This window comes from Panicum hallii, chromosome 1 (genome assembly GCF_002211085.1).
Source record: "Panicum hallii strain FIL2 chromosome 1, PHallii_v3.1, whole genome shotgun sequence".
NCBI lineage: Eukaryota > Viridiplantae > Streptophyta > Magnoliopsida > Poales > Poaceae > Panicum > Panicum hallii.
In genome coordinates, this window is record NC_038042.1 from 47,478,829 (window position 1) to 47,491,557 (window position 12,729).

At 48.0% G+C, this 12,729-nt stretch overlaps 2 protein-coding genes across 3 annotated transcripts; one reads left to right on the plus strand and one right to left on the minus strand.

Moving 5' to 3' along the window:
* The first annotated feature begins 3,522 nt into the window (after window positions 1-3,522).
* On the plus strand, window positions 3,523-6,554 carry LOC112877284 (pentatricopeptide repeat-containing protein At1g09900-like). 2 transcript variants are annotated; one of them, XM_025941539.1, is made up of 3 exons: window positions 3,523-5,400; window positions 5,704-5,972; window positions 6,187-6,554. In XM_025941539.1, the coding sequence occupies exon 1, from the start codon at window positions 3,568-3,570 to the stop codon at window positions 5,275-5,277; it is 1,710 nt and encodes a 569-aa protein (XP_025797324.1). In that variant the 5' UTR covers window positions 3,523-3,567; the 3' UTR covers window positions 5,278-5,400; window positions 5,704-5,972; window positions 6,187-6,554. The 2 variants fall into 2 exon arrangements, with proteins under 2 accessions (XP_025797324.1, XP_025797317.1); XM_025941532.1 differs by lacking the exon at window positions 5,704-5,972.
* Window positions 6,555-6,925: 371 nt separating this feature from the next.
* Window positions 6,926-9,285, minus strand: LOC112901735 (probable protein kinase At2g41970). The gene is made up of 9 exons (XM_025970706.1): window positions 9,190-9,285; window positions 8,774-8,950; window positions 8,379-8,632; window positions 8,129-8,255; window positions 7,749-8,022; window positions 7,523-7,655; window positions 7,344-7,430; window positions 7,093-7,238; window positions 6,926-7,011 (listed from the first exon to the last, which is right to left on the minus strand). The coding sequence occupies exons 2-8, from the start codon at window positions 8,856-8,858 to the stop codon at window positions 7,107-7,109; spliced, it is 1,092 nt and encodes a 363-aa protein (XP_025826491.1). The 5' UTR covers window positions 8,859-8,950; window positions 9,190-9,285; the 3' UTR covers window positions 6,926-7,011; window positions 7,093-7,106.
* Window positions 9,286-12,729: the final 3,444 nt, after the last annotated feature.

Sequence of the window (12,729 nt, forward strand, 5' to 3'; positions counted from 1 at the left end):
ATAGGAGACCCACCTGGTTTAGTCATTTCTTCAGATGCATGTAAAGGTTTAGTGGAGGGTATTGCAGCAATATATCCACATGCAGAGCATAGAGAGTGCATGAGGCACTTGTATGCCAATTTCTTGAAGCAATTTAGAGGTCCAATTTTTACTCAACACCTCTACCCTGCTGCAAGATCATACACAGTAGATAGGTTCAAGTGGCAGTTGCAGAAGATAGCTGAGCATTGTCCAGAAGCAATAACATGGCTTGACCAAAACCATAAAAGGATATGGTACAGAAGTGGCTTTGCTGAGGATTGCAAATGTGACTACTTGACAAATAATATTTCTGACAGTTTCAATAATCAAATTAAGGGACTCAGAGGACTATTGCCTCATGAATTGTGTGATGGATTGAGAGTGCTGATAATGGAGAAGATGGCATCCAGAAGGGACATTGGGAGACAATTAGATGGTGGTATTCTACCCTCTGTAATGATGGAACTCAACAAAGCAAGCAACGAGCTGAAGGTAGTTCAGATTTCTCGAGGAGATGTTGACTTTGCAGAAGTGACACTTATTGATGCAGATAATGTAACAAGGAGGCACACAGTGGACTTAGAAAACCACAAATGTTCATGCAGAAAGTGGCAACTCACAGGCAAGCCATGCAATCATGCTTTAGCTTGGATATATGCCAACAGAGGTAAAATTGCAGACTATGTGCATCCATATTATTCAGTTGAGAAGTTCAGGGCAGCATATGCTAGCCGGGTCACCAATTTGAAGGATAGGTCCCAATGGAACTTTGTTGATCTTGGGTACAAATTGTATCCCCCAAAGCAAAAGAGAGCGGCTGGAAGGCCAAAAGTGCAGAGGCATAAAGGCTTTCTTGAGCCAGGCAAGAGAACTGTGAAGTGCAAAAGATGCGGCGGCTTCGGACACTTTGAGAAGACATGCAAGCTGGCAGAAAAAAGTGACTCATCGTCTGATGACGACGACAATTCCAGTGACTCAGAAGAAGAACCAAAGCAAAGGTAAACTTGTTTTCTGACTTACACATCAAATCCATGTTATGTACTGAATGTTATGTAGGAGGAAGCGTAAGGCTGAGTCAAGTGAACCATCAACTTCCAAGCAGGCTCCCAAGCAGAAGAAGGCTAGAAAGAAGGCTCCTAAGGCGCAGGACAAGGCACCCTTGGCGCAGGAAAAGGCACCCTTGGCGCAGGACAAGGCACCCAAGCAGAAGAAGGCTAGGAAGAAAAAGACTCCAAAAAAAATCAAGGAAAAGAGAGCGCTAGCTGAATCAAGTGGGCCACCTGCGAGAGTTGTTAAAAAGCTGGCGGACTACCTCAACAATTGAAGCTATTCCATCGCCTTTTGTTGATTATGTGTTTTGTGGACATATGGAATACATAATTCCTACACAAAATACATGCCGATTTGCACCTTCTATCCATGATTAAACACCATTTGAAAACAAGAATGTTTTATCTCATTCATTTGACAAACAGTGATACAAACATGCCGATTACACATCCAAGCAAAACATACATAATACACACTCTATCAACGACAACAGATGGCCTAATTAACTTCCTATTCAACATTCTAATCTCTTGTTTCATTTCAGCTAATTACCTTATGACCACACTGAACACTTCTTCCTTCTCTACCACATCAGTACCACCATCTCTCAGCCTTGATCGCAGCCACCTCCTGTAATCCAACTCCCACTTGAAGAATGAGCAGGAACTAGGATCACCCTGCACATTGGCCTCGCACTTGAAGAAATAAGCACCAGCTGAGTCTTGCTTCGTGCTTTGCAATCGAATAATATGTTTAGCACACAGCGGACATTCAAGCAAAGGGAGAAAACGGGGATCATTGCTGCTGAAAGTTTGCCCGAACTGCTAGCTCCATCCCTTCCATGGTGCCGCTGATACAACAAGGTGGAGGAAGTCGGGTTGTCGGGCGCAGCTCGTGGAGCAGAGGGTCGGGGTCGGGGTCGGGCGCAGCTCGGCGGGCGGCGGCGTGCGCACCTCGGCGGCGGCTGCCTACCTAGGGGTTCCGCTCGGGGAAGAACAGAGGCTCCATCGTGTATTTGTGTTTTTTTAGATTTGGATCAGATCCTGCCATGTATGAGGTGAGGAGGGGCACGATTGGAAATACGGAAATACTCTCCCCTGACAGTGGGCCACACACCCCCCAAAACGTATCCCGTGGCGTCTATCAAAGCCGAGTAAAAGTTCCGTGGCGTTTTTCTAAGGCCCAAAAGTTCCGTGGCGTTTTTCAAAACGCGAAAAAGTTTCGTGGCATCTATCCAATTTATCCTATTTTTTAAAATTTTATTTTAAAACTTTATGCCGAATATTTTCTTTTCCAATATTTTCTCCAAAATTTTTCCTTTTAGTTTCTCGTTTTAAATTGTTTATATAGATCTTTTGTATTTGAATATATTTGTACAAATAAATTAGTATAAATTATTTTTATGCATATATAATTTTTTTCTTTGAATAAATTATATAATTTTCATTTAGCTTAAACAACTATGATTTGGACCTCCCGTGATATAATTAGTAAGCTTATGAATTTTAATGTGTATTTTTAAAAATTTTAGAACCGGGATGACACCCTGAGCCAAGTTCGAGGATTGGCAGTGTATTTTACTCAAAAAATTTTATGGTAAAATGGAAGCTGAAAGCCGTTAGCAAGCTTCAACAGGGCCTGTTTGGTTCCATCGGACTAAACTTTAATCTCATTACATCGGATATTTGGACACCAATTAGAAGTATTAAATATAGTCCAATTACAAAACCAACTGCATAAATGGAGGCTAATTCAACGATATAAATCCAATAATTTGACCATGTTGTGCTACAGTAAATATATGCTAATGATAGATTAATTAGACTTAATAGATTCGTGAAGTAGCACCGGTTTATGCTATTAGTTTTATAGTAGCTCATATTTAATTCCTCTATTTGATATCCAAACATCCGATGTGATCCGGACTATAAAAATCAATCCAAACACCATCGAAGAGCACTCGCACATTACGTGTTTAAAATGCTCAGCAGTTATATAAACGTTCCTTATTTTCAAATCAGCTCACAATTGGGATTCCTCATCCTACCTCTTTTTAGGAATGCCAATAGATACTATTGCATCCAATACTTGCCTCGCAAAGCCCAAACCGGTCAGTCAGACCAGAATGCCCATCCCTTGCACTCCCAAGTGAAAGAAGAAAAATGCAATATAAAAGCAGACACAGGTCTTTTTTATTTTTTTCAAAAACTATATTTGAGCAAGTGCAGGCTTAAATTTTGGGATGAAAGAATGGCACAGTTTTCAAGCCCATCGTCTGATCTGCGGGCCTTGGGCTGCCCAAATTCAGCCTAAGATCTCGTGTTATGAACATTCGGAATACGTGGCCGTATACCCTCATGGGCTCTGTTAAAACTAAAGCCCACTAACACCGTCTAATAAAGGCCCATAACACGCACTGCCGAGTTGGCGAGCTCGCAAGTCGCAACGCACTGACCTTATCGTCGCCGCTGCGCTTCCGAGTCGCGTCCAACACCGATGGCCGCCGCGCCTCCGCCCGTCCCCGCCGCACCGCCGTCCCCAATGTCCGCCACCCTCCTCACCTTCCCCTCCTCCCACCCCTATCCTTCTCTCCCCTCACCGCCCAAGCCCCCAGCCCCCAGGCCCCCTCACCTCCACCTCGTCCCCCGCGTCGCCGCATCCCCTGCCGCCGCCGCCGCCGCACCGCACCGCGCCGCCTCGGCCACCTCCGCCACCGAACGCCTCCGCACCCTCGTCCGCCGCGGCAACCTCGACGAGGCGCTCCGCCTCGTCGACTCCCTCGCCGGGCACGACCCGCCCACGCGCGCCGCGGCGGGGCCCTGCGCCGCGCTCATCAAGAAGCTCTGCGCGTCGGGCCGCACCGCGGACGCGCGCCGCGTGCTTGGCGCGTGCGTGCCCGATGTCATGGCCTACAACGCCATGGTGGCGGGCTACTGCGGGGCCGGGCAGCTCGACGCCGCGCGAAGGCTCGTGGGGGACATGCCCGTGGAGCCCGACGCGTACACCTACAACACGCTCATCCGCGGCCTCTGCGGCCGCGGCCGGACCAGCAACGCGCTCGCGGTGCTCGACGATATGCTCCGCCGCGGATGCGTGCCCGACGTCGTCACCTACACCATCCTGCTCGAGGCCACCTGCAAGAGGAGCGGGTACAAGCAGGCAATGAAGCTCCTCGACGATATGCGCGCCAAGGGGTGCGCCCCGGACCTCGTCACCTACAATGTTGTCCTCAACGGTATCTGCCAGGAAGGCCGGGTTGATGATGCAATGGAATTCTTGAAGAACTTACCGTCATATGGGTGTGAGCCGAACACAGTTAGCTACAACATTGTGATGAAGGGCTTATTCACCGCAGAACGGTGGGAAGACGCCGAGGAGCTCATGGCTGAGATGGCCCAGAAGGGTTGCCCTCCGAATGTGGTAACTTTTAATATGCTCATCAGTTTCTTGTGCCGTAGAGGATTGGTTGAGCCCGCAATCGAAGTTCTTGAGCAGATCCCCAAGTACGGATGCACGCCTAATTCATTGAGTTACAATCCACTTCTTCATGCATTCTGCAAGCAAAAGAAGATGGATCGAGCGATGGCCTTCGTGGATCTAATGGTGTCCAGGGGCTGTTACCCGGATATTGTTTCGTACAACACTCTGCTTACTGCTCTCTGCCGCAATGGGGAAGTAGATGTTGCTATTGAATTGCTTCATCAACTCAAGGACAAAGGCTGTAGCCCAGTTTTGATTAGTTACAACACAGTTATTGATGGCCTTACTAAGGCTGGCAAAACAAAGGAAGCACTAGAACTATTGAATGAAATGATCAGCAAAGGGCTCCAACCAGACATCATTACCTATTCAACAATAGCTTCTGGTCTCTGTAGAGAAGATAGAATTGAGGAGGCGATCACAACATTTTGTAAAGTGCAAGATATGGGCATAAGGCCCAACGCAGTGCTGTACAATGCTATTCTTCTTGGGCTCTGCAAACGGCGTGAAACACACAACGCTATTGACCTGTTTGCTTACATGATATTGAATGGCTGCATGCCCAATGAATCAACTTACACCATATTGCTTGAAGGCTTGGCTTATGAAGGCTTGGCAAAGGAGGCAAGAGAATTGCTGGGTGAATTGTGTTCTAGAGGAGTTGTTAATAAGAAATTTATGAAGAAAGGAGCCATCAAAATGCTAGATGGACCTGCAACAACTTAGTGATGATCAGTTGGTGTACATAAACATGAGATTATGTGTTGGTGGCTTTGCGCATCTTCGGCAGGGGACTTTTTTGACAGTACAATTGTGATATCTTAACTGATGCCACTTTCGTATTAACATGTGAGTGCCTTTTTACAAATTTTCAGCATAAATCCTACTCTATTTTTCAAATGACTCGAAAACTGCTGGCACAATTTTATTTGTTTCTTGTGCATGTCATCATCTTTGGCATGGTTGGTACCTGTGCAACACTAGAAAGTTGGTTGACTCATGTTTAAATGCAATTTGAGTAAAAGACATTTCACAAAGAGCTACTGGTTGTTACCAGAGATCCAAATCTGTATTGCAAATTATATTATATAAAAGTTCTCAATTGAATAAATACGCGTCATCCAGATTTCCCCATGTCCCATGGTGTTTCAGGAACTACGGAAATTAGCCAATGGCCAGAATTGTGATTCAGAACCTCTCTCAGTGTCTGCTTTTCCTGCTTGGAATGGAAGGCATATTGAAATTGTCCGATTCAGCTTCTCTTCCACTGCAATATAGTGGCACTGTGTCTGTATCATTGCATCTCACTGGCATAGAGCAAAACAGCCCTTGATATCTATATTGTACTGTGACAGTTACTTGGAGTTTACCTGAACTTTTTCGTTTCTATTGTTGACTGTTACTACCGAGGGAATTGCATGGTATGTTCACCTCTGCTGTTATGATCCAAAGTGGTTAACAAATAACTCCTTCAATAGTCAATCCTGTTATGTTATGTAGGAGCAACCTTCATTACGGCATGTATTACTTTGATAATTCTACTGAAAATTTCCTTTAATAAAGAAAACCTTGTGTATTTTTATCCTTTCCACCATTCTGCTGACCTGGTTTTACCTTCCTCTTATTCTATTGCAGTGCTGAAAATGCCTGTGGGAGACAATTTTCTTGGATTGCTACCTGAAAGTGCACAAACATTGATCCTAAGCTTTTTATTTGGTAGTGTAAACATGAGCCTTACTCATTGGTCAGTGATGTAATCTGGTCGCATGTGAAACGTACTAGGGGCACTATGCAAACAACTGATGAACTTCTAAGTTTTGAGACCATGCATGTCCACTGTATGCAGTAGTTTTTTTCCAGTTGCAAACCAAAGGGTTGGTTTAAGCATACTCAAGTTTTGAAGTTATAGAGTTTGCTCCTTCGGATTAGTTTCTACTTTGTAATAGCTCCCAGCAGTTATATTATGAAAATCAGCCAATGGGCTCTCGCTCTGATTCAGTTCATTCATGTGTCTAGTTGTATTTCATTGTAAGCTCTCACTCCTCTATGTCATCACTTAGATGATGTCATATCAAAGTGTGCGTCGTGCAATGCTTGTCAAGTCTTTTTAGCAGGAAAGAACAGTTGAACTTATCAAGTTGTAAGAGTGACAAAACAATTGCGCATGTTATTCGCCGCACGAGATGGTGCTTGGCAGGCTCTTATTCAGTGCTCTATGTGACAGAAAGGATTCTGAGGTCTGCACTGGCCAATTTTTCTAGCTGGAAACATCGTTGACTTACAAAAATGCACACGTTATGTCACAAACGAACTCTCAAGACATACAAAAAAAAGACATGAATTCAGCGTATCAGATTAACATCTTACAAAATTCCCTATATGTATCCTGCAGTACTGGTAGATTAGTGGTTTTTTACAGAAGCATAGGCGCTGGACTGATGGAGCAAGGATGCATTATTCCTGAAACATATACATCTGCGGTCAGAAACTGAAGGAAATTAAACCGACTTCATCAGGAATCAGCAATGCGCAGGCTAATACTCTCATCTGATCGATCAGGATTGCGGCGCTGCTGGAGCGGCTGGTTTAGGAGCATTTAGAAGCGGCTGGATCGCCTTCACGACGATGGTCATGTTCGGTCGGAAGTCGGATTCATACTGGACGCACAACGCTGCAACTGCTGCCAGCTGAAACATGAAAAACCATCGTCAGTGAGCACGCCCCTGTAGCATATCCGGCACGGCATTCCTGGAAACAGATGACCCGTGCCTGAGGAGTTTTTTCTTCAGTACCTTTGCGACAGCCTTTGGAGGGTAGTCGCTGTTGAGCTTGGGGTCAACACACTGCTTTACTTTGTCTTCGCTCAACCTTGGAGTGGCCTGCTCACATGATTAGCAACACATTCAGAGTCATCAGGAGACTGACCTTTGTGCGTTCCAAGAAGGGGGATGGACAAAAGATATGATGTTACCCAAGTAACAAGACTTTGCTGCCCTTTGGGCATGGTGTGATCGACCGGTTTCCTTCCTGTCAGTAGCTCCAGGAGAATCACGCCAAAACTGTAGACGTCGCTCTTCTGGTTGATTTGGCCCGTCATAGCGTACCTGAAGAAAAAAAATGATCCAAACACCAATCTGAGTACAGTAGTAAGGCTGATGCCACAAAAGCAAAGATGAAGCTGACATTCTGCCTCTTACTCTGGGGCATGGTACCCAAACGTCCCTAGCACACGAGTGGAGTGCAACCGGGCAGCGGTGTCGGTCCCCTGGTTGGTCAGGTTGAAATCAGCGATCTTGGAGCTGAACTCGTCGAAGATGAGAACGTTGCTGGACCGGATGTCTCGATGCACGATCGACGGCTGGACTTTCTCGTGGAGGTACTCTAGCCCTCTCGCCGCTCCGTAAGCTATCTTCACTCGCTGCATCCAGTTCAGGACCGGCCCGGGCTCGGCGCCCTGAACTCCTTTCTTCCCTGCAGCAGAACAATTCATCGCCGTCGCACAGCAGCAGCAGCAGCAGCAGATCGTCAGGTCAGAGATCAAGTGAAACTTGAAGGGGGACGGGACGGCGACACGCACCGTGTAGAATGTTATGCAAGGAACCCATCGTGGCGAACTGATAGGCCAGCATGCGGTTGCCATCCTCTAAGCAGTAGCCCAGGAGCTCGAGGAAGTACTCGTTCTTGAGCTTGGAGACCATCGCTATCTACGGCGGCGACGATGGAGGCAGGCAAGCAGGGTTACAGGGAGGCTCATGATCAGGGGGGGCACCCGGCGGCCCTTAATTCGCGTCGTCGGGACGATAGGAAGAAGATGGTGGGGTTATTACCTGCGCGGCGAAGTCGGAGTCGGAGTCCTGCGAGGCGCTGGGGTCGAGCTTCTTGATGACGGCGGCGCGGCCGTCGCTGAGCGTGGCGTTGTAGACGCGGCCGTACGAGCCCTCGCCGATGAGGGCGCGGTCGCTGAAGTTGTTGGTGATCTTCTTGAGCTCGTCGAAGGGTATGGCAGGCACGTCGATGCTGACGGGCTTGGCGGGCCCCCCAGTCCTGGGCGCGCCCGGGCCCCTCGGCCCGCCTCTGTTGCCTGCATCATCCATGGATTCAGAAGGAGGAGGTGGTGGTCAGATATCAGGGACGCGATCGAGCTCATCGATAGAGGGCCCGTGCGTGCGTTACGCGAACACGGTAGATTAAGGTGCGCTGATGATGTGCTGCTGAACCGTACCGGGGGCGTTGGCATTGGGTGGTGGAGCCGCCTGATTGGCCGGCGGGCCGTAGCTGTCCTCCTCGGCGCCTCCGCAGCAAGACATTTCTGGTTCCTCCCCTCCTCCTCCTCGCCGGACTGGACGACGACGATGCGCGGGGTTGATTTGGGGGCGGTCAGCAGATCATGCCGCACGACCTGGATTGTTCGGCATTTTTTTTGCCCCAGCATCACAGCACGGTTAGATAGATGATCACATTCTCTGATCAGAGAGAGGAACAGCACAAACTATTTGATTCGCTAACGAACAAGAAAGATCAATAGCGGGTCTGTCATAGGTGATCCTCCTCGGATCAAAAAGGAATGCGGGCATGCATGATCGATATTGAATTATTGATACAGAAAAAAAAAGCCAGATTGATCGTTGCATTGCTTACCTCCCCAAAAGCAAGCTCCGGCGGCACCTACGAGCGAGAAGGGGTGGAGGGGGCGCGAGGAAGAACAGCAGCGGCGTGGCGTGGGTGACCGGCCGCGGGGAGGGAGGAGAACGATGGAAGATTAGTGGTGGCGAGCGGTGGGAGCTCCCTCTTTCCGCGGGAAAGGAGGCGCCCCGCCCGTTTTAACTGCCGGATGGATCGATCGATCGATCGCGCTCCAAGGCAGGCGCTCGATCCAACTCGTTTTCTTGTGTGCGCCCCCGCCCGCCCGGCCGCGCCGAAGCTATTGTTAGCAGAACGGAGGGCGCACAATGCAGAGCGGGAATGACAAGGCTCAGGTATCCATATCTCCTTATGATGTATAATATATGCTACCAGTATCATAAAATAATATATTCTAAATACTCTATCACCATCGGTTTGAACCGACTAATTTATTCGCTTTGAAATCGGAGATGATAATTCACATCACCGCCAGATCGTATTACGAACCGAAGTATAATGAGATGCCTTGCTTCCCCTCCGCCTCCCTTCCTCTCCCTTCTCCTCTGCTCCCTTTCCCCCGCCACCCTCCTTTACCGTCCCCTCCGCCACCCTTCCTCTCCCTTCTCCTCTGCTCCCTTTCCCCTGCCACCCTCCTCTACCGTGCAGTGGCGTGGCCAGCAAGGCAGCGACGCGGGCGGTGGTGCGGAGCTGCGGCCAACGAGGCGGCACCCTTCCTCTCCACATGGCAGCGTGGCCGCCCAGTGGCGAGTGGGGCCACACGTGCCGCCAGCGGGACGGGGTGGCGTGGCAACGAGGTGACCGCGCGGCCAGCTGGACATTGCTCTGTTTTTTTATTTTGTGATAAGACCATCACCGTCAGTTTTAGATCCGATGACGATTCTGATCCAATAGATCTCGAAACCGGCAGTGATGGATCCGTGTGTATAGTAGTGTATCCTGCTATGAAATTTATAATGGATAAGGATGGAGCAACATGACCTAATCGAGGACCATTTTGGTAGTAAAATTATATTTTGATGCCTACAACCATCACCTTAAGCGCCCACCCTCCAGTTACCATCGACTAGCCTTGTAATTAAATCCATAGTCGCAACCCCACTACTCCTGCTTACTAAGACACCCTTCTCTCCCTATTTGTGAATTGTGATCCTTCATTGCCTATGATTACGCAATATGGTGTCATTTTGGGACCCCAACTAGGATTCGCTACCGTTGTTGTGGCTAGCCGTCACCCGGAAACCTTAAAATTAAAATATATTTATATTGGACCTTGTTTTATTACATAAATTCTAAAAATACATTCATATTGAATCTAAAACACATTTACGGTTTTAAAAGAATCGAAACCGAAGTTTCAAACAAAATCCATCCGATGGGACCTCCGCCGTAGGCAACCATGCATGGACACCTGTCCACCACCGCGGAGCAAGAAGCAGCTGCTCTTCCACCAACGTCCAGCTTTCATCCCCACTGTTATTCTGGTCCGCATGGACCTCGAACAACTGAAGCCGAAGATTGGATAGATTTCCCGGGGTGACGGTGGTACGTGGGCTCTTGTAAGCTCTCCGTCTCGGGCCCTTTTTGGAAGGACGATGGAGCGGCAGCCTCTAGGCCTTTTGGGCCTGGTGGATCGACTTGCTCGAGGTACGCCATGAGCTTGAGCAGGCCTGGACTGCTTTCAGGGCCGCACGAGACCAGGCTCACACGGGCTGGTTGGTCCATGTTGATGTGTGTACATTTTTCACGAGAAGAACCATGACGAATTGATGATGAGTGCATGATGGAGGAACTCATTCCACTCATGATTTACTACGGTTCATTAGTTGCTGTCCCCACTGCACATATCTTCTTTGGAGGCACGCAAAAGCTGCTTCTAGCTAGGGTCTTACTACGGTACATTATGTTATTTATTTAGTTAGTAACGTATTACGTCATTTTAGTTAGTCGTGCTATGCTGATGGCACTGTTGGGAGGAGATTGGTCGATACATGAGATCAACCACACGCATGCCGCATGTGTGCACTTTTTTTTTCCATCACGATCTGATCGATGAGTGGCTTTTGCTGCGTCGGAGCTAGCTTGAATTGTTGTCCAACTCTACTATAATACATGAAAGGCCTTGACAAGTTGGAGATATCAAAGAGCGATTGTTTTACAAGTTGTGGTTAATTATCAGGCATGATCCTGTTGCGTCGACCATTTGGGCCATCTATGATCAGTATCACCAGTCGACATTTCCTGGTCCCTTGCTTGTGGCATCATGATTCCTTCGACGTCCTTTCTCGTAATTTTTTAATTTCCTTGTATCCATTCCATTATTTTTTTTTCCTAATTCTATAATAGGTGCTCCATTAATTTGTACCTCCATATTTCGCAGTTTGTTTTTTCCCCCACCGTGCCTAAAGTTTGTCATTTCGTATCTTTCAAATTAACCAGATCAAATATAGTGTGACGTAACCTAAAGCATCATCTCTCTACAAGTATGCGAAGTTTCAAAATGCTTTTTAAAACTTGTAGCTAGATTGTATACCATTCCCACTGTTCGGTGCATGCATATACATGCATTTTCATCAGATATATGCACCCGCAAAAATGTTGCCAAGCCATCCAGCATTCCAACCCAACCTCTGCACCAGTACGCAGTTTTTTCTCGTTTTCTTTTCATTTGATTCGATTGATGTGTACTTAGATTGCTAGCGTACACACCTACACACACACACATGCAATAAGTCAGGGCCCACGCCCAGAGACACAAACAGTGAGGAGCGCGAGCGAACGATCGATGGCCTGTCACGAGAACGATGCATGATTGGGCCCAATGCAACAAAGACGATCGACGCGTCGCACGTCAACCCAATAATGCATCCGCCAATCCCATGCATCAGCTCGTCGTTCCTGCTGGTGGAACACGCAGTAGCCCGGCCGGACGGTCGTCGCGATCAATCAACCAGACCACGCCAAATTAGTCATGGATTCGTGATTGGCTGGGCTCGCATGCACACCTCGACGGACGGTCACCCGCGGCCGCGAGGGTGCGCACGTGTCGCCGTCCCCGTCCACACGTGTGCAGGCCAATCAAGCGGTGACGGCGAATGTAATGCTACTCCGGCGGGTCACCCTGTCAGCGCAGCACGTGTAGACCGGCCGCCCGCCCGCTGTCAAACCCCTCCTTGTCCGGCACGCTGGCATTAACCTAGCCTGTCCCTTTAGTTTGGACCCAGCAACCAGGCCTGCTTTTAATTAGTTTGTTAAGTGAACTCCTACGAAAAGTTCAATAAAGCTAGCATAATGTCAATAGCTCATCGATGTGTATAATACTATTGGTTAATAGGTACCATTTTCAGCTTCCAAAACGGAGACAGTTTCTTCTTCTACACCAATGTCACGAGAAAACTTCACGTTACAAACGTGGCGTGTTTCTCATATTTTGTCTCGTCATTGGAACGGCGATCCTTCCTTCCATCCGTTCGTTTCTTCGCCGACTCAATCGTGGCAAAATAAACGAGATCTTTCGAGACACTGGTGGCATGCATG